Source organism: Crocodylus porosus, unplaced genomic scaffold (genome assembly GCF_001723895.1).
Source record: "Crocodylus porosus isolate Cpor-Errol unplaced genomic scaffold, CroPor_comp1, whole genome shotgun sequence".
NCBI classification, from domain to species: domain Eukaryota; kingdom Metazoa; phylum Chordata; order Crocodylia; family Crocodylidae; genus Crocodylus; species Crocodylus porosus.
Window position 1 is genome coordinate 13,082,015 of NW_017728931.1, and position 25,692 is coordinate 13,107,706.

Here is a 25,692-nt window from a genome sequence, read left to right on the forward strand (position 1 = left end):
TGTAGTTGTTTTTGTAATACTAATTCTTATAGCATTGTTTGGGAAGGAAGTGCATTTGGAGCATTGTTTCTAATATATGTAGTTATTGTGTTTTTAATGTTTGTGGTTTTTCTTAAAGCTAAGCAGTGTTGTATGTGTAGCAAGGAATTTTAAAATAAAATTGTGTTGTATGTATAGAGTGTGCAATCATTGTGAAATTGTGCAGTCAACCAAATACTCCCCCATCCAGGCGCATCAAACGAATCAGTAAGTTGTGTGGGATCTTTCTCTATTCCATAACTCACTAGAGACAAACACCAGGGAGCAGGAACACTATATGGTGCTGAGTAGATGCAAAGGAGTGGAGGGTACAGTTCTTTCTGAGTAGCCACCTCAAGTACTGTACTGGAGAAGGAAAGATAACCAAGATCTTTAAGCTCCTGCAACTGCTGTTGGGCTGCTTTTCTCAGAATATGTTAAAGTTTCATGATCACTTTAAGATGTAATAATGCTTGGACCAGTGAATATTCTCACCTGGGTTTTCTTCCGGTTAGTCTCAAGTACAGATCATAGATCATGGCTGGAGCCTTATGGCTGACTGCTATCCAGTACCAGTTAATTAGGTAGTTTGAGGTGAGTTGAGCACAGGGTGTTCTGTAAACTTGTTCTAGGGGGTTCCTTTTGAAGGTGGACAAGACGTGGTATTCTGCAAGAGAAGAGAGAACAGATGTTTTAAATTAGACTTTCCTCACACTGAGAACACGCAGTGATGAACATGTGATGTTTCAATTCCTCAACTGCATAAATGAATCTACAGTTTTATAAAATAGTGTGTTCAGCCTCACAGAAGACTCATATGAGGGGATTCCTAATTCTGTAACTGGCGGGTGAAATCGCTCGCACTATTTAAATTGTTATTTCTCTCTTTTTTTTTTTTTGCCAAGCGTGTATAGTTGAATTCACGCAAGTTAAATGCGCGTATGATGCGACTCCACTGTAGTAGCTATTTGGAAATGTCAAACACCACTGAGCTTAATGGTCTATGCTTCTAATGCAGTAAAGAAACTAATTCTGTTTTATTCATAACCCATAGGTACTCAAAAATCAGAATGAAATGACATTTACCTCACATGCAAAACAGGTGGGAGCATATTCTCTGCCCTGTTATATAGGAGGATTCCTCAGATGGCATAGACTTTGCTACCACCTTTCCTGACCCCCTGGTGTAAGGGTCATGCATCTCCATGATCCTGGCGGCCTCTGCAGTCGGGTATAAGGCAGAGCAGTCTCAGCTGCTACTGCCCCAGTGGCCTGATCTTGGAAGCCTATGGTTGGTTCTTTCACTCCTAAACATTACGAATTAGTCTAGACTCTAGGGCCTATTTAGGTCTGATGGCCTGTAATATATTCCATGGTAAGAGAGTAACGAAGTGGCTGCTACAGGATTTATAAGCTTGGAAAACCTTGCTCTTTTTCCTTCAAAAAAATAGATCTTTACCTGGATGATATTTTCCTAAAAGTTCTGGAAAACCTGGGGTTATTAAAAAACAATGTTTGATGATATGTTCAACTGAATTCTTTAAATTACATTTCTCTGTTTCAGACATCAAACTGTTGCCATACCTCTATCTTCCTCTCTTTTCCCCACCCTCGTTTATCCCATGTTGGAATGTTTTATGGTAAGCACGAATGTGGGATGAGAAGTTTTCATACAACAGTCATAGTTCTAAAAGGCAAGGACTTTTTGGTGATATCTGTTATTGGACAAACAATATAGTTGGGAAGGATGTTAGACAAGGTTCCAAGCAAAAAGTACCCTTCCTTGGGTCAAACTTCTAAACAAATTTTCTCCATGTAGTTGAGACTCTGATGACTAAAGACATAAATGAAACATGGGAGTAGGAGGCTAGTGTGTTCAGCAGCCACAATGCAAATGCAGAGAGAGCAAGTGCCATAAAAACTGTGCCTTCTATAAAGGGCCCAACACTCTGTTGACACTTACTAAATTATTATGAGGCTCATTTATCCCCATTCAGCCACTCATGGATCAGACTGGGATTCTCTGCTCTGACACTCCCGACAAGAGATTTCTCTAAAGACACTCTTTAAATCCAGAATTATACACAAACCCTCAGCTATTCATCAATATTTAAGTTTATTTAGTCTCTTCCTTTCCCAGTGGAAAATCACCAAATTTTATTTGCTGCCACTGACATCCTGGAGCTGTGAGACCGTTTTTGATACCGTCTGCAGCAAACGTTTACAGTATTGGTAAATGCATGGCATAGTCTCAACAGTTTTGGGTCCTTTACTTCTGTAGCTGATGGGAATTGATGTTGAGTAGATAACCTATGTGACCTAAGGAAGCAAGATGACCAGACTGCTTAAGTGGGCAGCAGATAACCTATGTAAGGTGAGGAAGCAGGGGGCTACAACAGATTGGATTTCAAATTACTTAATTGGGTAGTAGGTACTCTGTAAGTAGGACCACCCATACCATAAACAGGATAAAACCTGGGGAAAACACGGACACTATAGAACAAACATACAAACATCATGAAGAGATGAAAACCAGGCCAGGAAAACATCCTGAGGGGCATTGCCATTGTCAAGATGATCACGGGGGAAGAAGGGGGCAGATCACCCATTAAAGAGCAAGCAAAAATGAAGACTGTGGACCTTTGCCCTACCCGCCAAGAACTGTGGACTCAAGAGACTCCTGAATGCCTGGCCAGCTGCAGGGAGACACTCTGTCCTTGGGGCTAAGTGAAACTTATGCATGGTTCCTCTTATGTCTGAACATAGGCAAAGTTTTCTGTTGTGGTTTTGTCTTATGCTTAAGACCGTATATTACTGTACTCAATAAACGTTCTCTTCAGAGAATGTACTATTCTTGCCCGAGCCATTTTCATTACTTCAGAGCTACCACCTAAATTCTAACACTGAGTTTGGGAAACAACAGCTCCATCTGCTTTCATTCAAGTCCAAATGTTTATGTGCTGCAAATCCAAGTTTCAATCACAAGCTGACTGGGAAGGCATTTCTTTTAGAAGCAGAGCAATCACTTGTTTGGTTTTCCTCCTTTACCATTTTGCCATTTTTAGCCAGGATAAGGAAAAAAAATCATTCTATTTAGAAAATGCATCCCTTGTCATTTGAAATCACATGTGATTCACAGAATTTGGACAAACCAGTGATGCCTGCCTTGCATTTGCTAATTAATGCTTGTAGCAAAACAGCTGCAGCACTGTGCTGTGTAGTACTTCTTGATGTGGACAGCTCATTTATCAGGGGAGACATATGCTTAAACTCCAAAGAAAATTTGGAAAAGCAGGAATAGAGACAGTACTGTTTCAATAAATACCCCAAATGGGTGTTAAACCAACCTTAACATCTCATAAAAGGAGCCTGGGTGATTCATGGGAAAGCTGTTTTGTATAATCTAGCATAAATTATGCTACATTATGATCACAGCTCTTTCTTTCAGTTTTGTAGACTCATTTTACCTTTATCTCCAGCTGTACAGAGGTGAGAATATGACCTTTACTTTGTGGAGCTGTCTGCTTTGATGCATCATGTACCAGCATTTGTGTGTTTGTACGGGATAGCTAAGGATTTCAAAACATGATCAGCACCTGACATTAGGATCAGATTTTCAAAAGCGGCTGAGTGCCAGAATTTACATGGAGATTCTTGCAACTGTAAACATGTTTTAAAACAACATATTTGAAGGTCCCTGCAATTTAAATGGAATGCCTTTGTTATGATAGGAGTTGATAACAGCACTAGCACTTAAATCAGTACAGGAAGGGCAGATAGTTTTTTTTGAAAGATAGTTATGTCACCAACTTTTGAAGGGCAAATCCAGAATCCAAAACTGGAAGGGCAGTTAAACAGAAACTATTTTTCAAATATTTGGCTTTGCTGTGGTTGCAATGTGTGGCCCAGATCCTGTTAATTAATCCATATGGACAAACCTGCACACCCAAAGCCCCAGTTAAATCAATGGCCTACTGAGTGCCATTGGGATTTAGCTATATAGAATAACTCATAGAATGAAGGCCTACATACCTTCAAGTATATTCCTTCATAGGATTTGTGGATGAGGATTTACAGCATGCATCATTTTTTCCCCCACATCAACCCTGCTTCATTTAGTGCCCACATCTATGAAAACAACCTCCTTTATTACATCATTACGAATCATCCCTGTATCAGGGCTATTCTGTGCATGGAATGAGGATGGGGTTTTGTGGGAAAAAAAATAGCACATAATCCTGTAATGAAGAGCTGCAGCATAATGCGCAAAGGGAGTGCAAATTAAAGTTGCGTATGCAGCATTAATTATGGAAGTTCCTAATTTTTAGGGAGTGCTTGATTTGGCAATCTTAATTATGTTCTTATGATGCAATTTTTTTCTGGATGTGATAAGACAGAGGCGGAGATACAGATACATCTCCAACTGATTTGCTGAAATCCTACAGCTGACAGTGTTTTTTTACTGCTCCTACTGACCTCCCCCACTGCTTAAACTAAAGCAACTTCTCAAATTCACTTTAAGCCAGTGGTTCTCAACATTTTTAGATTTAAAACACCTCTTAGAAAATGTCAGCACCTAGCTTTCATTAATTTTTTTGACTGTGGAAGAATAATAGGGCAATTCTTCTGTTGCAAAGAACACAGAAAGACCACAACAGGTCAGAATGGTTTTGACATCGTGAGATCCTATTCAAATCTCTGGATTTATTTTGTGAATTGTGCAGGTGCTTGCACACCTAACAGTGCTAATTTTGCCACAGTACCCTAGTTCCAAATAATTCTTTTAACCTGTCAGTGGGTCAGAATCGGAATTAATTCTACCCCAGGTAGTTCATCAAGAGAAAACTGGCTGAATCAAAACGTATTTATGTTCACACTGTGAGAACTATATTACAGCTTACCTTGAAAAACTATTTTTGACTAGCAGTTTCAGAACATATCAAGTAGGCTGCAGACAGCAAAATTATTTAAACTTTGGTTTTATTAGCAGGACCTAAATTGCAGCAAAGCAGCACAAACTGCTTTGAGATTAGTTCAGGTGAATGCCTAGTTATCAGGCACAGCCTTATACTACTAGTAATAATTATAATTAAGGCACAGCTATATAGTACAAGGTATGGTGGTATTGTGTAAAGAAAATTAAGCAACAAATTAAGCCATGGGACGATCTTACAGTCAAGGCTGGTCTGCATTTGGAAATTTACCAAAATAAGTGTACTTGAGAATTTTTTTTTTCCTGGTATTACCCATCTGGAAATAATTTGAAATGGTAGTGTCCAGAGAGAGGCTACTTCCAACCCCTACCCCCACCCCCCGATTCTAAAACAGGTATTTTGGTACATTTTCAGGTATCGGGAGGCCCTTAGAACAAAACAGGGAGCAAAGGAAGAACAGAATTGAAGGAAGGGTTTAGAGGAAAGGCATCAGCCTCGAGATATTGTGCCTCCATTTATCTGTGTTTACTGTAAAGACAATGAAACTCTATTGGCTTTGAACTGGTAGAACAGAATTTGGCCAAAAGTGAGGAAAGACAATGCCAGATTTTCATTTGCCACCATAAGCACAGGTCTGTGGAACTAGGCCAAGGGTCTGGGGGTTACTTTAACAGTCACATTGAATGGACCAAATTTGTCTTTAACTGGAATTCTTCCGGGGTTGAATGTCGATGTAGAAGCTTTGGATCCCCACAGTCTGCTATTTATGGGGAGTTACTTTGAACTGCTTCAACTATCTGGTGAATAGAAAATATAGCTCACCAAAGACACGCAACTGGTCTCAAAAACAAAATGCCAACAGAGTTGCAGGCTTCATTCAATCCCTTCTATACTGTATGTCAGAGATTCTCTACAATCATGGCAAAATGACATCCACCTCAAAGGCAGTCAAATCACTGAATATATTGCCTCTATTCTTGAATTAAATCTCACAGCTGAATTTGGTTTAACAAATGGGCCATATTCTGCTCCACTCATCCCTGCAACCCCAATGACATTGCTGAACTGTTCTAGCTGAAATTAAAAAACAGAAAACAGGCAAAAACTAGCCCCATGGCTAACTAACTGTTCTACATAGGGGATTCAGATTAGACCTCCTGGTCTAGTTGTACAATGCAGGAATCTATTAAAAGTACATGCCTCATGTCCTGCTACTTGGGATACAATACAAACCTAATACATTTATGATTCTCAAACTTTTTTGACTCCGGACACCCCACATTAGAGTCAAGGCACCCTTCAGAAAAAGCTAGCTATTAGCTTTCAATCAGTTCAGTAAGTTAGGATATGCATATTGGTGGTTTTAGAAGTATGCATGTATTGTTATTAATAGGAAAGAGGTAGAAGGTTCATTTGGAAACTGGGTACTTTCTTCTGAAGATTTTACACAGTAATTCATAACTATTACTGTGGTGAATCCATTCTAAACTTCTTAAGCACCACAACTTCATTCCATACAGGTCTCTGCTCTCGGATCTACGCTGCAGATTTGCATTCAGTGTTCTGCACTCATCTCCTGGCACACTCTTAGTGAGCTCAATGGGAATTCTGTGCACTCGAGCAGTAGTCTCCAAACTTTTTTGATCGTGCACCCCTATCTATATAAATAGAAGTTGTAATATTTTCTTCCTGCACCCCAATGGATCATCTTGCGCACCCCCTGGGGTGCGCACACCCAACTTTGGAGACCACTGCGCTAGAGGGTGTCAGGGATTCTTATCAAGCAGGTCTAGCTTGAGTTACCACACCTTCCTCTTATTCCTGGCTAAAGAGATTGCCCCAGTTCTCTGCAGCCAGACTGGCTCCTCCTAAACACATCTGCAGCCTCAGTCTGTATTGATAAGCCCCATGTTCACTGCTCTCCCAACTTCTGACTTGAGTTTTGCCTAAGCCTGATCTTGAATCTCCCCTGAATCTCGGTGCTGGCCCTATTCTCTGGTTTTCCTGGCATCCCGATTTGGCTTGGCTTCTTTGACCCTGATCTGAGCTCTTCCCTGGAATTTGGCACCCCAGCTCCTAACCTTGGTTTTCAGAGAATCAGAAAATTAGGGCTGGAAGGGACCTCAGGAGGTCATCTAGTCCAACACCCTGCTCAAAGCAGGTCCATCCCCAATTAGTTCATCCCAGCCAAAGCTGTCTAGTCGAGTCTTAAAAACCTCCAAGGATGGAAAGTCCATAAGTTCTCTGAGTAACCTGTTCCAGTTTTTTACTACCCTCCTAGTGAGAAAATTCTTCCTAATATCTAACCTAAACTTCCCCTGCTGCAACTTGAGACTGTTGCTCTTTGTTCCATCATCAGCCACCAGTGTGAACAATGTGGCTCCATTCTGTTTGAAACCACCATTCAGGTAATTGAAGGCTGCTGTTAAATCCCCTCTCAATCTTCTCTTCTCTAGATGAAATAAGTCCAGTTCTCTCAGTCTTTCCTCATAAATCATGTGCCCCAGCCCTCTCACCATTTCCATTGCCCTCCACTGGACTCTTTTCACATCTAAACAGAAAGGTCCACATCCTTTCCGAAATAGAGGCCCAAAACTGAACACAGTACTCCAGACATGGCTTCACCAGTGCCAAATAAAGGGGAATAATCACTTCCCTTGACCTGCTGGCAACACACCTACCAATGCAGCTCTGTATGCTGTTAGCCTTCTTGGCAACAAAGGCAACAAAGGCACATGTTCAGCTTATTGTCCACTGTAAGCCCTTAGGTCCTTTTCTGCAGAGGTGCTGCCCAGCCAGTCAGCCCCCAGCCTGTACCGGTGCACGAAATTCTTCCATCCTAAGTGCATGACTTTGTGCTTGTCTTTGTTGAATCTCATGAGATTTCTCTAGGCCCAATCCTCCAATTTTTCTAGGTCACTCTGAATTCTAGCCCTACCTTCCAGCGTACCTACTACAGTATAACTTGATAAATCTGGCATGCTCAGGACCGAGCACCTGCCAAAAATGTGAACTTTCCGGATTTTTGAAACCAGAGCGGCAGCTAGTCACTAAGTGGGGGGGGCAGGGGAAACGGGGAGGGAGAGGGGTTTAGCGGCAGCTGGTCCAGGAACAGTGGCTGCATGCAGAGCAGCAGCGCAAGGTGGTGGATGGCAGTGGGAGCTGCCATGTGCAAGGTTCCCCCTTTGGCTGCTGGTACTCCCCGATGTAGTTTATTTTTTAAAAAGTGCCAGATTTTCAAGAATTCTAGATTTTTGATATCCGGATTTATGAGGTTATACTCCCCCCAGCTTGGTGTCATCTTGGACTAGATTCACAGACTGTAAGGCTGGAAAGGACCTCAGAAGATCATCAGATCCAGCCCCCAGCGCTAGGCATGAAAGACAACTGGGGGTCAGATGACCCCAGAAATGTGACAGTCCAGTCTCCTCTTGAAGATTTCCATGGCAGGAGATTGAACCACTTCTGGAGGAAGCTTATTCCACTCCATCTCTCAGATCTCCTCTCTTGGCTCCCCTGGAACTTGGTCCCATAATCTCCGCTCTGCCAACCCAGCTGTGACAGCGCAGGGATGGGGCCCAGGGCAGCACTCCCCACATGACACTGCAATGGGTGCTGGTTCCCCAGGCGGGGGTCTGCAGGGAGCAGATTGCAGCTTTGCCCTGGGCCGTGTGCTATCATGGGCCTGCAACTTTGATTTTGGCCCCAGTCCAACCCGTCCCTGCCTGCCTACAGCCCCATCCCACCTGAGCCAGTCTCCATGGAGACCTTGTCCAACCACTCCAGGTGCCCCGGTGGTGGGTATGGGGTGGACAGGCCAGGGTGTTCAGGCTGTGGGCCCAGGTCCAGTGTTGGAGACTGGCAGCAGCAGCTGGAAGAAGCAACCACTACAGGGGCTGCCAGGAAACAAGTCCAACACCTACACCATCCCAGCCCTGCTGTGTGCCCAGGAGTCTTAGGACCAGCTCCATGTGGACCTGCCATGGGCCAGATAAAATACCTTGGTGGGCTGGATCTGGCCCATGGGCTGTATTTTTACCAACCCAGGGCTAGAGTCTGATCCCTGACTGGCTGATCTGTTTTTTTTAGTGTGGGAGAGCATGGGCAACCCAAAGCTGCCTGCAATGTCCAGCTGCCCCAGGCTGGGGCTCCAAAGGCCTGCACACCCTGAGAATTCCTGGGCAGAATTGGGCCTCTTAAAGTTTGGGAACACCTGCCTCACTTTTCCTGCTCACCCAGATGTGTCCCAGAGATCTACTGGGAGATATGTCTTGGTAAGCAGGTAAAGTTGTGATTTCTCTGCTTACCCCGATACATTCCTGGGGTGCAGAACTACAGGGCTTCACCCCAACATGGGGCACATGTCTGTAAGTGAGTATTCCCTTCTTGCTGACATGTGCCAGGGGAAGCCTTCTACAGGGGATTTCTCTGGCATGCATCTGAAAATGTAGAAGGGGGACACCTAATGAGAGTTCTTCCCCACGCTTGCAGATGCACACCAATGAAATCCCTTGCAGAAGGATTCCTCCGGTGTGCACAGCTGTGCCCTGGCATGGGATGCATGCTTGCAGGCAGGGAAGAGGAACTGCTATGGGAGTTCCCCCATTTGTGCTTGCAGATATCCACTGGGGAAATCCCCTGCAAAAGATTCCCCCACTCTCCAAAACAGGCAGGCATGTCTGCAAGCAGGGGAAATCCATGTCTGCAATCAGGGTATGGCACCTGGCAAGGTCTGTAGACATCTACGTAGAGCACAATCAGCTCTGCTGCAACTTGTTGTGGCACAGCATGCTCCACAGACAATGTCTGATTCCAGCCTGAGAGAGCTGAGAAAGAGAAAAGGTTGTCTTAGAGCAAAAAGGGAGCTGGAGGACAGAGAAAAGTCTTAGGGAGGATAGAATAGAGAGAACAGAATAGTCCCAGGGAAGACAGACAGTCTGAGGAAGGACAGAAGGAACAGGAATGGCATAATAAGGACTGTTACTTTGGAGAGGAATTGTCTACTGTGTTGTTTGGGATGTTGGCATTTCAACGCTACCTTGACATCCTTGAAGAAGAAAATACCGTCCCCCTCCCTAGGAGCTGACTAAAACAAAGTTGCTTTTTGAAGTGGGGGTTCTGCATCACAGAAAGTTCAAAAAGACCATAACAGGTCAGAATATTTTTTACACTACAGATTCCTATTTGAAATCTCTGGGTTTATCTTGCTATTGTGTGTAGGTACTTGCACACCTAATGGTGCGAGTACTGTGTGGCACCCTAACCTTGTTTGGCTACAGTGCCATGGTGCTCCAGTTAAGAATAGCTGTTTTACAGTAATGATACCAAGAGTCACATCATTTGCATCACCTATCTTAGAATGAGCCCATATTTCACCCAAAGAAAAAAGATTATGGAGCTAATTTGAATATTTCTGTTGACCAGATCCTTTTATTGAAAGGCGTACCATTTAAAATTAAGTCTTTGATAGCTAGGTTCTTCTGTGAGCCAAAGTCTGTCTGTAAAAATACAAAGCAAAAGCAACTACAATTTTCCTAAGGATACTAGCTTTTGCTGTTCTGGGAAGTAGACCCATCTTTGGACCATCATTCACTTCAGTTCTCAAATTATATTTAAACAAACCAAAAGAAAAGTAGAAGAAAACAATCTGGATGTGGAATCTTTCTCTGGAACCAGAAGTGTTTATCTTTATTCTGGTAGCTTAACTAGAGGTGAGTGAGAATGGCATCAGACCTAGGCATGAGAATGGTGGCTTCTGCCCGCTCAGCTGCCACCATTGTCTATGGCACAAAAATTGCTTGTTATACTTTTGCTTTGCTTCTTTTTTTTTATAGTCTTCAAGATCCAACAGGAATAATTTTGGTGCTTAAAATTTAGGAAGTGCTTCCATTCATTCCTGAATAGGAATGGGATTACTCATTTGCTTAAAATTCAGCAAGTGCTTAAGTGCTTTGCTGAAGTGAGGCCTAAATCCTGACCTGTGAAAGCTCTGTAAAGAGCTTGCAGTTCAGCCATGAACTGTTATATGAGTTATACATGCTGAGCACAGAGTGACAGCTGAAATCAGGAATGGCACTGACAACCTATACTCTCATCCTTTAGTTAGAACTTACCCATCTCTCCCCAGGAGAAGGGGTTGATCCCACCTGTTGTACAGTTGTACACCATCATGTTTTTTGGTCTGTAAAATAAAAGGATGTAGAGAAAGAAGCAAATTAAAAATGATGAAGAAATAGAAACAATTATCCTGAAAGCCAAGGGGATGGGAGCAAAATTTTAACTGTAATATTTTAGTGTTCAGGACTTTTTTTTAGTCTCACTGACTTCTATGGGCTTCTAAGATGTAAATGTGAGCAGTAGTTAGCCCTATGTGTTTTAATCTAAGCTAAATAAATAACAGCTAGGAAAATATCTTTTAACAATACCTTGCACATACGTAGGGTCTTTCACCCCCAACACAACATACACAATGCAGCACTAAGGGAATGCAGCCATTTCCATGGTGGAAGGGGACAACCAGCCAGGGGAATGTCTACAATAGCAGGTTGATGGCATATGTCAGACCCTCTGACTGACTTCAGTGCGAGTTAAGTACCTATCTCTCTTCCATAAAACCCACTTGAAAACCCCACAATATATCTACTCTTTAGATGGCTAAATATAATTCAAAATTGTGTCCCAAAATGTATGATTTTAAAAAGTATATAGCATCCTAATTTCAATGGATTTCAAGGAATCTAAATAGCCTTAAAAAATTGAAGCCTAAATGCCTTAGTTACTTTTGTAAAATGGACTTAGAACCTTTGAAAATGTTATTTTCAGTCTTTAATGAAAAATCTGAAGAGAGGACACAATCTTACCTTTTACATGACATTCAATGATCTGCACTTTAATTGTTCAGTATAGAATCAACGACCATATAAACAAAAGCATATCATAGTAAACAAGAAAAGGTTTAAATATAACTTAGATTAAATAGTTGTTATGGCAAAAGTAGTTTAAAAACCACACAGTGCCTTATTAAGAGCATGACATTATCAGCTCATAAAATAATGACCTTAGAAGGCTTTGTTCTATGTAGAAATGCAAAGTACAGTTAAAAATTAGGTTTAAATCAAACCCAGCCAGAAAATCTACACAGCAGTTAAAAAAAGCTGGAATTAAGAAATAATAAATTTGGCTTGTCATAAGTTATCTATATTTCAGTAATTTAAACTGTAAAACAGTAAATAGAAGTTTTAATATTGTAACAAATGGGGACCTATACTCTCTGTAGAGCCCATAGGACCCCCAGCAGACCCCAACAGGGGCAATCAAAAAGCCTGTGAAAGCAGGGAGTACTTACCTTCAAGATAGGAGCGGCAGCGGTGTGCGCTGGTGCTGCATTTTAAAAGCTCCCTGTCAATCAATCTTGGCATCACCTGGCTGATGATGTCAGCCTGTAGTGCTGCCATGGGACATTTAAAAGGCACTTAGAGTGCTGGCATGAGTAGAGGTGGAACGGCCTCCAAAGTTGCAGGGCCTGGGGCAGGAATGGCCTTGGAGCACTGTGGCACATCAGTGCTGGATCTGTGAGGGCTCATCAAGCACAGAGCATAGGAGGCTCCATTAAGATGAAGGCTGAGGAGTGGTGCCTTCACCCATTCCTTGAACTCTCTTTTCTACAGAGCTTAGATTACTGAAGGCCAGGAGGAACACTGGGCTCAGACTGAAGCAACACCTCCAGAATGGAGGCTTTCTTGGTTTTGTTTCCTCTTTTTTTCCTCTTTGTTTCTTTTCATTATTATAAATGGTCCAGTGAGGATGCAAAGGCCAGGACAGACCCAGCTCTTTATCACTGGCCCACTACAAGGAGTAACTCTTATGTACAGGGCTCAGGGACTGACATAAAGAGGGCTTAGAAAGAAATCCACCAGGATTGCTCTAGATCAGGACTGGACCTGGTCAGAGTATTGCATCGTATCAAGACACCTCAACGAGGGCTGTGTGTGGCTGGGAAAATAGGGGAGGTGGAGCCCCAAGATCAACTGCTCTTCAAACCGCAAGTACCCAGAGCGGGAGCTGCTTCATTTACACCACTGAACCCTTCTTTTGAATTTGTTTCCATCAAGTCATGCAGGTGAGTCAAGGGGAGTACAACCTGCTTAGGGTATGTGGCCAAGGGCTTGAACAGCTAGTGAGAGCGTTACAAATATACACCACTTTTGATTTATTATACAGTGCTTCTTGATATATTGGAGATAATTTCTCCAAGGTAAAGTCATGGCAATCTTAAATGTTTATAAATAATTTACATAAAATGCAATTTTTGCTAGACCTGTGGACCATACACACATTACTGAGGAATTATGAATCTAGCCTCCCATTTTCACAAGAAACTCCCTTTGCTCACATATACAACTTTGCTTCTGTTTGTTTTTGAGTGAAAGTTGCATAATAATACACAAAACAAATCACATCTTTATTGAATATCCCTCAAGTCCCATGCACCTGATGTGTAAAGCTTCATGTACTCTCAACACCAGGAAATATTACCAAAATCTTCATCTCTTGCCCAGTTGACTGTCTCTGAGAAGTGAGGCCTCATGCCTCAAGAATAAAATGTAAATAGGGAACAATATGGTTCAAACAAGATTGATTATGGTCTAATGTAAGTAGTTGTCAACCATTTTAGGTTGTATGAAGGCATTCCTCAGAAAATACCAGCTCTTAATTTTCATTCTTAAGTTTCTGACAATAGAAAAACAATAGCGACAGGGTATTTCTTCTGCTGCAAAGAACTCAGAAAGACCAAATAGGTCAGAATGTTTTTAACGCTATGAATTTCTGTTTGAAATCTTTGGGTTTATCTTGTGAATTATGTTGTACACCCAATGGTGCTAACATTGTGTGGCATCCTGCAGCTTTACTGAAAAGATCTCAAAGTACCCCAAAGTGCCACAGGACCCTGATTGAGAATCACTGTTCTAATGGTTACAGTATGGGCCTAGGACTCAGCAGAGCTCCAATCTAGTTTTGGCTGTGCCTATAATTCACCATGTGAATTCAGGCACATGCCCAAGCTTTTTGTGCCTGGGTCTCCTTTTCTGTATGCAGACTAAAGGGCTACATGTGCTGCATGTGAATCATCAGCAATTCCAGACCAATGCAGCACAGGTCCGGAGAGGAGAGAGCACTGCAAGCCACATACTGCAAGCTCTTTTGTAGGGTCTGGCACCGTTTAGCACCATTCCAGAGGAGACAAGGCCTTATCTGGGACCCAGTGAGGACAGCTCAGTACAATGTTAAAATTTAGCACCACTCCTCAGCACCCTGAATCTTCAGAACCCCAGGGTGAGTAAGAAGAGAAGCTGTCTTTTTTCAGGACAGGGATGATACCAGATGCAGGGAGGGAAACAAAACCGCAGGGAGTGTTACTGGAGCCCTGCGATGCTTCACTTGAGACCTATGAAGCTTTATTACAGTTTTGTAAACATGCCCTGAGATCCCCAAATTACGAGTCCTACTGAATTGCAAACTATTATTAAACTAGCTTCCCTTGAGGAGTTCCATGCTTAATTAAAATATGTTTTGTCGTCTAGAAGTGCACAAAGCTTCAATATCATTATCTTCTGCAACCTTGAAATAGTGAGCAGGATTTTAATACTCTGTTACCCATTCTCTCTGCCTTTAATAAGCACATAGCAGTAATTGGGAAGCTCTGCATCAGAGAAACAAACGAGACAATTTAGCTTAGATTAAGTCATCAGGGCCTATAAGCAAGCTGTATTCATTCTGGAAAACTCCAAGGGCCAGTGGTCCTGTTAAGCAGACTTGGAGATCTAATTATGATCTGATTTCACTCTGCTTAAGTCCCTGAAGAACAGTTAATGCAAAAAGTGGTTGTGTCCTCTTCTTTATTGCTGCTTTTTGTGACACCCTTATGGCTAAAGTGATGGCCTATGCCAGCAATAGGAGCGTTAGCCTTGGTATCAGAACTTCCATTTGGAATCAGATGACACTTAGGCATATTACAGGGGGAATGCTGATGTTTTCAAAAACTGATATTACCTGCTGATAGGTCAGGTACTCTTGTATCTTGCTTTACAGCTAATAGTCCTCAGAGGACCTGGGGCTTAGCACTGAGTCAAATATAAAAGCCTGATTCAAAGTTTAGTGAAGTAAAAGGAAAGACTCCCACTAACTTGAGTGGGGTGTGGATTGGGACCACAGAGCTCCAACCAGTAGGTTTTCATTATTTTCACAGTTACCTGAAAACAATGTGGCACTATTTATATTTCATGTCTCATTTGCTCGGGTGTAAGAGTGGGCACTCGCTGATTACTTGAAGGAGGTTTTTATAATAAAGTCCCTGTTCCTGGCATCCTGTGGGACGGTGCTAGCCAAGGGCAGAGTGGTGTACTTGTGTGGCTGCAATTCACAAAGGATGTGGCTGGGTGGAAGGGGAGACTCTTCAGTGCCTCTGGTGAAGCAGAGGGAGAGTCAGAGTCCTCTTCCTTACTACTGAATTCCCTCAGACTGATGAAGTAGGTTAATCATGGTGCCAGCACCTACTGTATAGTCAAGGACACCTCCCACACTGCATCTCCTACTTTGGGAGATGAAGTAGGCTGTTGCCTATGAAAGCTTATATTTCTCTAAATCATCTTAATTTCTGAAGTGCCATCCTGCCTTGCCTTCTGCTTGATTTCAGCCTAATACGATTAGCTCTACCCTCTTTTTTTGTAGTGTCACTGTGGGATGCTTAGGACAAATAAGAGGTGTTTGCATCTCTCTCTGAATATACCGAGCTTGTTCCAGGTAATTTTTTCTCCTTCACCAATGGGTGGAATGGAGGATAAAATTAACCCCACACAGTTGCCTTTTAAAAGGTCTTATCAGGCTCCCTGTATTCAGGCTTCTATACAAGGCTTTTCTCTTCTGTTGGCTCAGGGAATACAGGATAATACAGAGATATTTCACAATTCTTTTTTCTTTACTTTTGTTTTGAATTTACCTAGGCCTCTAGAGTAACTCATGCTGCTTTATATCAGAACACTCACAATATAAAGGTTTGAGAAGTTGAACAGGAAAAGTGGCTAAATCTTTAATGTAGCTTTCACTAACCAAAAAATTAGGGTATCATATCTTGCCTCCCATCCTGTGAACTAGTAACACACTTTTTCTGTTTACATCGCACATTTTTTGTAAAGCAACACTGTGAGGGGATGATCAAACATACATTCTAGCTGCTTTAAAGGTGGCTGTAGGAAAGCTGCTGCTGCTTGGTGGTGTGCAGCAACTATTTCGACTTAAATGTGACATTTCCCTGAGCCCATAGTGATACAAGTGAGCTAACTCATCCTAACATGGACCCTGGATAAAGCAAGGTTAAAGCTGGAGCAGTTTTGCTACACTTGCATTACAAAAGAATCATGCAGGGGTAACAGTTACATCATAGCATCTTGTAACTTGTATCCTCTGATATCAGTACAATTATTACCTTTGCCTGTACCCCCAGAATATCTTCACGTATCCAAGCAGCTAGTTGAAATAGTTAATATAATTGAAAGCGAGTCAAACAAACACCATTTGCTTAACTTCTCAGGAGAGATTAGTTTTAGGGCCTTACAATTCTATTTGTCTGGCAAAAAGGGTTTGCTTTTTTCACAGGAACTCAAGTGTTATTAAATGCCAGTAAGTACACAAGGCAAGAGATGAAGGGGAGGCAGAATTTCAAAGGACTTGAGAAAAGCCATCGATGAAGAAAGATTTGGGGCTGCCACCTGAGGTTGCTCTGTACTGAGGAACAACCATTGTCCTTCTTAGCGCCCACCACTAGCAAGCAAAATGCTAAACCTGAAAATCAAATGCTGCTGCCTTGTGAATTTTAAATTAAATCCTGTCTAGGATCCCTTTAAAAGACATATGCAACCACTATACCATACAGGAATTACAGAAATAAGAGAGCATTCTTACCTGTGGACTGCAGTGTACCACCCAGCTACTAGAGTGAGGTTGATGACAACATCGACTGGAATCAAATCAGCTACTGCATCATTATTGGCTATCATTGTTCGGAGAATCCCTTTGCCAGCCTGTATGACAGAAAACCATGACAATTTCATTGGCTTCAAGAGGATCCTACATCGTTCAGTTGCTTTTCAAGCCTGTGCGGAACACAGAAGATCATTCTAGTTCTGTGGAGAACAGGACTTTATATTCTTGTGTGCATCAATCTGCTTCATGTCCTTAGATGAATTTAAAATGTGATAAGTTCATGCAAACAGAAATGTATGAAATGACAAAGAGTCTAGCTAACCAAAACACAGCCAGGAAAAAATATAAAAACAACCAGAAGCCTAAGGGTGTGTCTATACTAGTCCTCTGCCAACACTCAAAGGGAGAGCAGTGGACTCGGTATTAGAGCGACTCTGCCAGAAAGAGAAGAGGAAGCAAGATGGATAGGTGGGCCCAGTATCCTTCCCCCAACTACTCCTTCTCTCTAAGGCAGGAGTTTAATTCCCAGGCAGTAGGGAGAGGACAGAGATACCAAGATCAGCCACACAGGAGGGAGAACAGGGGGAAGCAGTATTTGAATCAGCATCTGCCTGTGACCCCATTACAGGGGGAGGCCACTTCCCTAGGGGGCATGGCTGAGTTACAACCAAACAGGGAGCCTTTAGCTGTGCAAAGACCCTTGCTTAAAATCTGGGGAAAGAGAGGCCTGCCTGAAAATCCTGCATAGAACTGCTGTTTCTGGCATTTGTCCTTAACTCATAAACAATGATGTGTTTTTCCAGTGATTACTTGGTGTTCCTGACAAACCCAAGGGCCAAAAGCCAATTGTATGTAGGCAATCACACAAGCCTCTCCTTCACAACTTAGACAATACACCTCAGTCCTGCCCTGCAACCACCTTCTGTTGGTCTAGTCCTGGATCACAAGAGACTGCCATGGCAGTTCAATCCGAACCTAGCATATCACCTCCTATTCCTAATTTTCTCTCCAACATGATGGGCTACTTTGTGTGTGGCAGATTTTGTGATACGATCAGACCATGATGTGATCACCAATCTCATTTTCACTCATGCCCTAAATTACTATTTGAATCCTGGTCTCTAGAGGACAGTTTGAAGCAGGCTTAGTTATGTATGATAGCAGTTATGGCATGCTACAAACATACCTTGTATTCACAACTTGTGACTGGCATTTATATGATAAACACACACACATATATTTGAAGAAGATAAATCATATTATTTAGATGCATGTTATAAATATTTAATTTGAAATATGAACACATTATTTGGCAGGCTAAATAGGGTACATCATTTTTGCATAAGGCACAGCCTAATTTTTGCATCAGCTTGCTGACATTCTTTATTCTGTGTAATAACAGCTACATCAACTGAGATCTCTGAGATCATTTGCCTGTTTTTAGGCTGACATTTTCAGACACTCTCCCAGCCGAAGAGCTCTGGGGCCAATCACTATTCAGGGCATGTACTGAAACAGCATTAAACCCTAGAACAACTAAACATGGCTTTGCATGAGGAGGCGGTAGGGGGAGGGAGGGCTGTACATATAATGTGCAACACTGAAACAAAGTTCTCCCATTATAGTTCAACGGAAACATGATTCATTTCATGCCTCCTCTGACATGACACAAAACAAAGCTTCTCACAGCAGCAGATGCTACTGTAGGAAAATAAAAATGAATTAGATTCTATAAAGAACAGAGCTGTATTCCTATTCTTTATAAGAATTTAATAGAAAGATGGGGATTTGTACAAATGACCAGGAATCATGTACTTTAAGCAAACCAATGCAAAAACTTTGAAACAGCTGGAGTTTGGATAAAATAATCCAAAGAATTTTATCTGAACTATCTCTATACCCTGAGTTTGTAAAATGGTGCAGAATATCAATCTCATCCACCATATTTACTCACCACAAGATCCAGAAATGGAATTCATTTTGCATATACATGTAAAAGTGATCCAAACGGACTTTTCTGTTGTTGTTATGTTTCAATGACTAAAACTTGAACTATTCCTTCTTACCTTATGAAAAAGTGGATTTTGCATTAGACTGAAAGCTGATACCCTGATATACATTCAGATGTCTTCAGTTATGTATTCCAGGGCCCAACACTGGCAAAGTCCATCTACAGCCCTTGAAAATATCACTCTAAGCACTTCTAGTTTCCATGTTCCTGGCTCTTGGTGCAGTCTTCAATGGGCACCTATTTGGCTAACTGTGAGACCAATGGATTTGAAGTTAAGGACTAGAGATGTCTTCTTTTTTTCTTCCTGGTCATCTTAGTGGTTATTTTTTGTCTGTCTACAGGGCATGTATATTCCCAAGAGAATTCTATTCCTGGGCATGCAGTCCTGTGCAAATGGACAACTATGTACCTGATTAAGTCAATGGAGGAACTTCCTTTAACATCGATGGTGCAGCAAGAAACCCTTCAGGAAAACATGAATCACCATATCATCATATCAAATGCCTTGAAATGTTTTGCTTTCCCTGGGTTGATAATCACAAGAACAGGCTATTTCATAAGACTTTTGTGACTTACATTTCTACAGCTTTGGCACAAATCCAACAAAGATCTATAGCAACTACAAGATGTTACCAGACAAAAGATGTCTGATAGTCAATGTGAAAACCACTGATCATTCCAAGTCCACATGATGCAAACTCCCTTCTGAATTGTTGCAAACTGATTCTAATTTTAGTGTAAAGGCCAAAGAACAGCACTAGGCATAACCTCTCTTTTTTGGAGTTATTGCGTCTGGTGTCAGGGATCATGCACACTGGAAGGGAAGGGGAGGGAAATTTGCACTGATTCTGCCTGTGCTTGGGCTTAAGTCTCCAGGGTTGCTGATCTAACATTTTTCATATATATTTACTTCAACGTGCACATTCCATGTGGCATGCACATGGCATGATAGTAGCTTGGGTGCTGGTAAATAACTGTGTATAATACCATTTTAGGTGCATCATCTAGGCTGCTGGCAGACATAAAAAAAACCCAAACTAAAAAAACCCCAGTGCTTTATCAGAAGAGGCATCAAGTTAGTTTGACCTGGCTCTGCAGTGTCTTTACAGATTGCATGCTTCAGCAGGGGCTTTTTGATGCTATCATCTAATAGTTGATTCAATCAGCTATTACCTAAAAGTGTCAAAAAGCCCCACTGAAACACACAATCCATACAGACATTGGGCAAACTGGGTCAAACTAATGCGATGCTTCTTTTGGACATGCACTGTGTTTGGTACGAAGGTGCATCGAGTTTAAAGGCCTAGGGTTTTTTGGAGTTTTTTTTCACATCTCTAAGTAGCCCTATATATTACCAAAACTATTTTTGTAATGCATGTAGTGCAAAACCCAAACAATATTATCATGTACATACTTCAAGAGGCAAGAATTTTGTTTTGGTGATATGCTTTTTTGAACCACCACTCTAGTTGGAAGAGCTGCTGGACAAGCTTTCAGGCAATCAGCTGTATACAACATTTTCAGGTGGTCTTCTGCAGAAGGGCACTTGATGCCTCAAACCTGTCCAACAACTTTCACAGCTAGAGAGTTGGTCCAATAGAAGTATATCACAAAAAAGTCTTTCCTCTCAGACATTTCTTGGAACATCATGGATACAACACTCCAACCTCCCCCAAACACTTCAAATCATTTTTGGTATTTAATTAAGACATGAGAGAGGGGGAGGGAAGGGAAGGGAAGGGAAGGTCTGCTACTTAAACTGTCTTCTTTTGAATTTCTCTTCTTTGACCCCTGAGTGATAGAAGTAAAATGTCAGAACTCAATACTGCATTTTAGGTGTGTTTCACAAGTTTTTTGATGTCTCTTTGTTCAGACATACAGAAACTGAAACTTTGGGGACCAAGGCAATCAAACATAATTGTCTATAATTTAAATTTAAGTTACAAAGGTGGGAATTTTTTCTGAGAAAAGACGAGCAATTTATAAGGGATTAATACAGTAGTTCCAGGGTGTCAGAAACCTCATTTGTTTGTTAAGATTCAGTCAGAATTAAAATATTTGGTTGAAACCCTGGCACTCGGATTCCATGCTGGTTTTGTCAGTAGCTTCAGTAAGGTCAGGATTTCACCCATGGAATACAGGAAAAGACAGTTTTATGAAAGTTATGCTTCTGTTTCTCCTTGGTTGCTCAGACAAGGAACAACGACATGAAATATGTAGGGGATCCTGTACAAGGTCCCAAGATGGACATTATGAGGAAAAAAAAGGATGTGATTGATTGAGGAAGGTTCTAAATACTTATCCAAGAGTCAGGACTTATCAAAACAGTTCAAGGAGAAATGTTTTTAAAAAATTCAGTTAAAAGTAGTGAAAAACTCATGCCTTCAACTTCATAATGTACCTGATATGCAGACAACTCACTGGGCACCTTGTGAGAGTTATTCCTTGCATAATATTCTCAATGGAAGCGGGTACACCCTAAAATATAACTTTAATTTGTATAATCTTGTGTTAACTGCATTCCAAAGCAACAAGTGGAGTTAAATAATGCAGCTATATATTTAAAATAAAAAAGGAGACAGGAAAGACAAATATTGATGAGGAAGCTAGAGAGTCAGTGAAGCAGAGATATGACAAGAGATTTGCAAATATAAAGGGGCTGCAATAGAGAAACTGTTTAGGCTCCCAGAAATCATGTAGCATGAAAAAACATTAAACGAGTATAGTAGCTTAATGCAAGGGACTGGGAGTAAAGAAGAGGGATATAACAAAGTTGATGAGTTTGTCCATCAGAGGAAGCACAAGGCTAGAAGGCAATCACTATGGGTAGTTCTTGAAGTGAACAGGAAACCAATAAAGCTTTGTGACTACAAATTACGTGGTCTGGGCTTTTTGTACATCGAAGAAATGAGTAGTAATGGCTTCCAATGAAAGCAGTAGTATTGATGTATATTTTTACTATAACTACTCTAGCATGAATGGTGTATTTCAGGTGTAACAAAAACAATTTCTATTTATGCCTCAAGGTATAAATGACCTGTTTTTGTAAGATGATATTCAGATGTAATCCCTGACCTGCTATGATTACAAACTACTAATCCTATTATACACGGCACATGGAGAATAATAGCAAAATACTATACTGTAATTAAGCTGGATAAACTATACATTGACAAAAGTATTCACCTTTAAGCCAACTAGTGGTACGCATTCTTTATCTAACATAGACAATATAGGCTTAAATGGTATAATATATGAAAACATGACCAGGGTAATATGTTTGGTTTTGTGGGGGAGGAAACAAAACAAGGGGAAACTGAGTGCTTTTCATATGTATTAGTGATACTACTGATTTACTTTTATATACAGTAAAAGTTCTGTTATCCAGCATCCCCCAGAAATGGGGAACAAAATATGTCAGTTAATTGAGCGGCCTGGACAGGCGTCCTTGCCTGGGCAGGCCACCGTTTCTCCTGCCGCATCTGGGGCATCACTGCCCCTCTCACAGCATCGCCAACCCTCCTGTGTGAGCCATGGGGCAGGGAGGTGGGCCCCACACGGCCTGTTATGCCCCCAGGCCATGGCGGCTTGATAGCACAGGCTGCTTTGCCCCAAGCCGTGGGGGCTTGGAGAAACTGGAAGTGCCACAGTGGGCACTTCCGGTTTCACTTTTCCTTACAAGCTGGCATGCCAGTTAATAGAGCATGCCGGCTTGTAAGGTGCTGGTTACCAGAGTTTTTACTGTAGCTTCTTTTTTAAACAGCTCCACAAAGAATCACAGAAGTTTAGGGCTGGAAGGGACCTCATGAGATCACTGGGTCCCGTACTGGTTGCTCTGCTAACGGTAGCATCACATTGGTGGCTCATATTCATTTTATGGTCAATTATGAACCCCAGGTCAATTTCAGACATGGTGGTAGCTAGTGTAGCACCACTGAGCCTCTAAGTCTGTTGCAGATTTTTCCTCCCAATATGGAGCACATTACACTTCTCAATGCTGAACTGCATCTGGTTCTGGTCTGCCCATCTATCTAATTTGTCTAGGTCTGCCTGGATCATCAGCCTGGATCCATGGCTGCACTTCTCCAGAGCTCAGTCTCATAGGTGAAATCTGCCAGGTAATACTTTAGGAATCCTTGGGTTGCTTTTACCATTCCTTTGCACATTATGTTGCTATTTACAACAATACTCAGGGAACAGGAAGTGAGAATCAAATAGCATCGCTGCTATGACTGGAAAAGTCTGAACTGGGAGTAGGGGTATTTACATAGTTGACATGTTGAAGATGCAGACATACTGAACTGCATCAGGCATAAAGCATATGAGAATTAGGCCCAATATCTTTAATTCTGTGAACAGTCCACAGACTTCAGGGACGGGCACAACACACATGCATATAATGATAAAGGGTGATTTCAGAAGAAGACCACTCAACTTGTTTCATGGAAACAATGGGAAATAAAGACCTGATGTGAAGCCTGAACCCCAGCTTTGCAACCTAAAAGCAGCTGTTACCAATGGTGTGTCTACACATGCATTTAATCTGGGATCAGTTTACTTTCAAGTAAATGCTTCTGGGCAAGCATCTACACCGGGAACCAGGAGCAGATTTGCTGCTAATGGTAGCAAACTGCTTCCGTTTCCTGGGGCCCTGCTGCCACCAGCGGACGCTCTAGGCTCCACCTGGGTGCTAGCCTAGAGCTGGTAGGGAACCAGGAGAGAGCTGTCTCCTGGCCAGGGCTGGGACATTGCACCTTGTCCCCAGGGGGCTGCCTGCTGCCAGTGGGCTAGCAGTTAGCTCACTGCTAGTTGCCTCACCAGTGAATTGGGACAGGGGGCTAGGACCTACCCCACCCCAGCAGCTCTTTCTAAGCTCCGTGTTTCAATCACCTGATCAGGGCCTGGGTCTGGGACCTATGCCTGACCGGGACAGCTCCCAGCTCCAGCTCCACAATCACAGGGGGGGAGGCTATGGAGCTTGTTCCCTGCTCAGCTCTTTTAGCATGGAGGTGGGTGGGGAACAGGCTCCCCAGCCACTACCAGCAGGGAACTTCCAGTGCCAGCTCTGCGGTCACAGGTTAGCACTCGGAGATCCTTACCTCCCAGTCTGAGCTCTGCAGTCATTGGGCTTAGGCTGGGAGACCCTTACCTTCTAGCACCAGCTCCCCGACCACAAAGCTTAGGCTGAGAGGTAAGTTTCTCCTAGCTCCCTACTCATGATGATGAAGTGGGGACTGGAAGATAAGGATCTCCCAGCCTCCACTCCCTGATTGCGATCTCAGAGTGTGGGGCTTGGAGCTTTCTGCTGCCGGGCAAGGGAACAAAGTTCCTGCCCAGGCTCTGGTGGTGGAGCCTGCCCTGGCAGCAGACAGCTCCTGGGGGTAGGGAGCAATGTCCCATGCCCTGATGGTTGGCTGCTGGGAGCAGATTTGCGTCAGGCACTTACATGGTCAGGTGTCAACATGAGCGCTACTGCACTGTTACTACTCTAAAGTAAATCTGCTACTTGCATTTGCTTAAGGTTGCTTGACACTTTTCATTAGAAGACCCTGTTCAGTTTGCTTGCAATTTCACTAAATGATGCAATCTGAATGTGCATGGAGATTTTCAGCAAAAATGGTTCTCCCATTGCCAAGACCAGGGTTAGGAGAAAACACGCTGCCCTATAATTGTTAAAAATAAACTTCAGAGACCATTCAGTCTCAGGGAACTCAGGCTTTGGAGTAGGGGCAGGATATTTGAGGGGATAAAGTCTTAGGCTCAAGGCAATTGCTTTTGCAATCTCCCTATCCTCCTGATAATGGGAAAGCAGGGGTTCTGCAGAAAATGTATTATGTGATTATATAATCCAAGACTATATTATAAAGCTTGTGTATTATTGGACAAAATTTTGGTCATACAAACAACATTAGTTTTGGAATCTCTTGGTATCTGAGAGTGCTTTAATTTTTAACTACATTATTTTTTTAATTTTTTTTAATGCAATTTGAATGGACAACACTACCTGATGCTAGAAGCATGTGTTCATGTGAAGAACTACATAAAAGGGTTGTGTATGCTTTTGTTAAAACCACTAGGATGTCATCAATTTTTGACATGTAGTTCTTGATCAAAGATATAAAATAGTAGCTAATACATACCGCTATCATTATGCCACTTGTTCCATTGAAATTGTCAATCCAGCCCTGCCAAAAAAAAAAGGAAAGAAAAAAAAAGAAAAAAGGAGAAGCAATTATTTATTTCAGCAATGTGTGGTGCATACAGGATTTCAGAACGGTGAAAGGGTTGTGGAGCTGTGGTATAGATGAAGTCAATTAATCAGAACAAATTTTAACAGAATGCCAACTGAGCTGGGATAACTGCCAAGCAACAAGCTAGTACAAAGTATTTAAATGATTTTAAATATGGGATATGTGGCATGGCATCTGCTATTGTCTGGAGTTTACTTTACTCATCACAATACAGTCACATTTTGTTATAGAGAACACCATTTTACAGTGATAATTTTACTGTATGTATCAAATTTACTTTTCCAAAGTGCCTTGTTTGCCCTTGCTTGTAGTGATCAGCATGGTATATGTGTGTGTCAGGATCAGAGCAGAGGTAATTTATTTGATCATTTTCTGATGTTTTCAAGGACAGAAAAGAATATCACAACTCTTGAATATGACTGCTTCAGGTAATGGAAATTACATTATGTAGGAATTATAATAGGAGAGTGTAGTGTTTCTTCTGACCAGCAAATAGTAT

General features: G+C 42.0%; 1 protein-coding gene across 3 annotated transcripts in view; it reads right to left on the reverse strand.

The window, feature by feature from the left end:
- The window catches only part of FAR2 (fatty acyl-CoA reductase 2), a 218,404-nt gene that overhangs the window by 8,576 nt on the left and 184,136 nt on the right, over positions 1-25,692 (reverse strand). For all 3 annotated transcript variants that reach the window (XM_019544233.1, XM_019544234.1, XM_019544235.1), the window contains 4 exons: positions 25,083-25,127; positions 16,911-17,029; positions 11,066-11,133; positions 514-685 (listed from right to left, as the gene is read on the reverse strand). In XM_019544233.1, the coding sequence (XP_019399778.1) occupies positions 514-685; positions 11,066-11,133; positions 16,911-17,029; positions 25,083-25,127 (404 nt within the window). The remainder of the gene's footprint in view (positions 1-513; positions 686-11,065; positions 11,134-16,910; positions 17,030-25,082; positions 25,128-25,692) is intronic.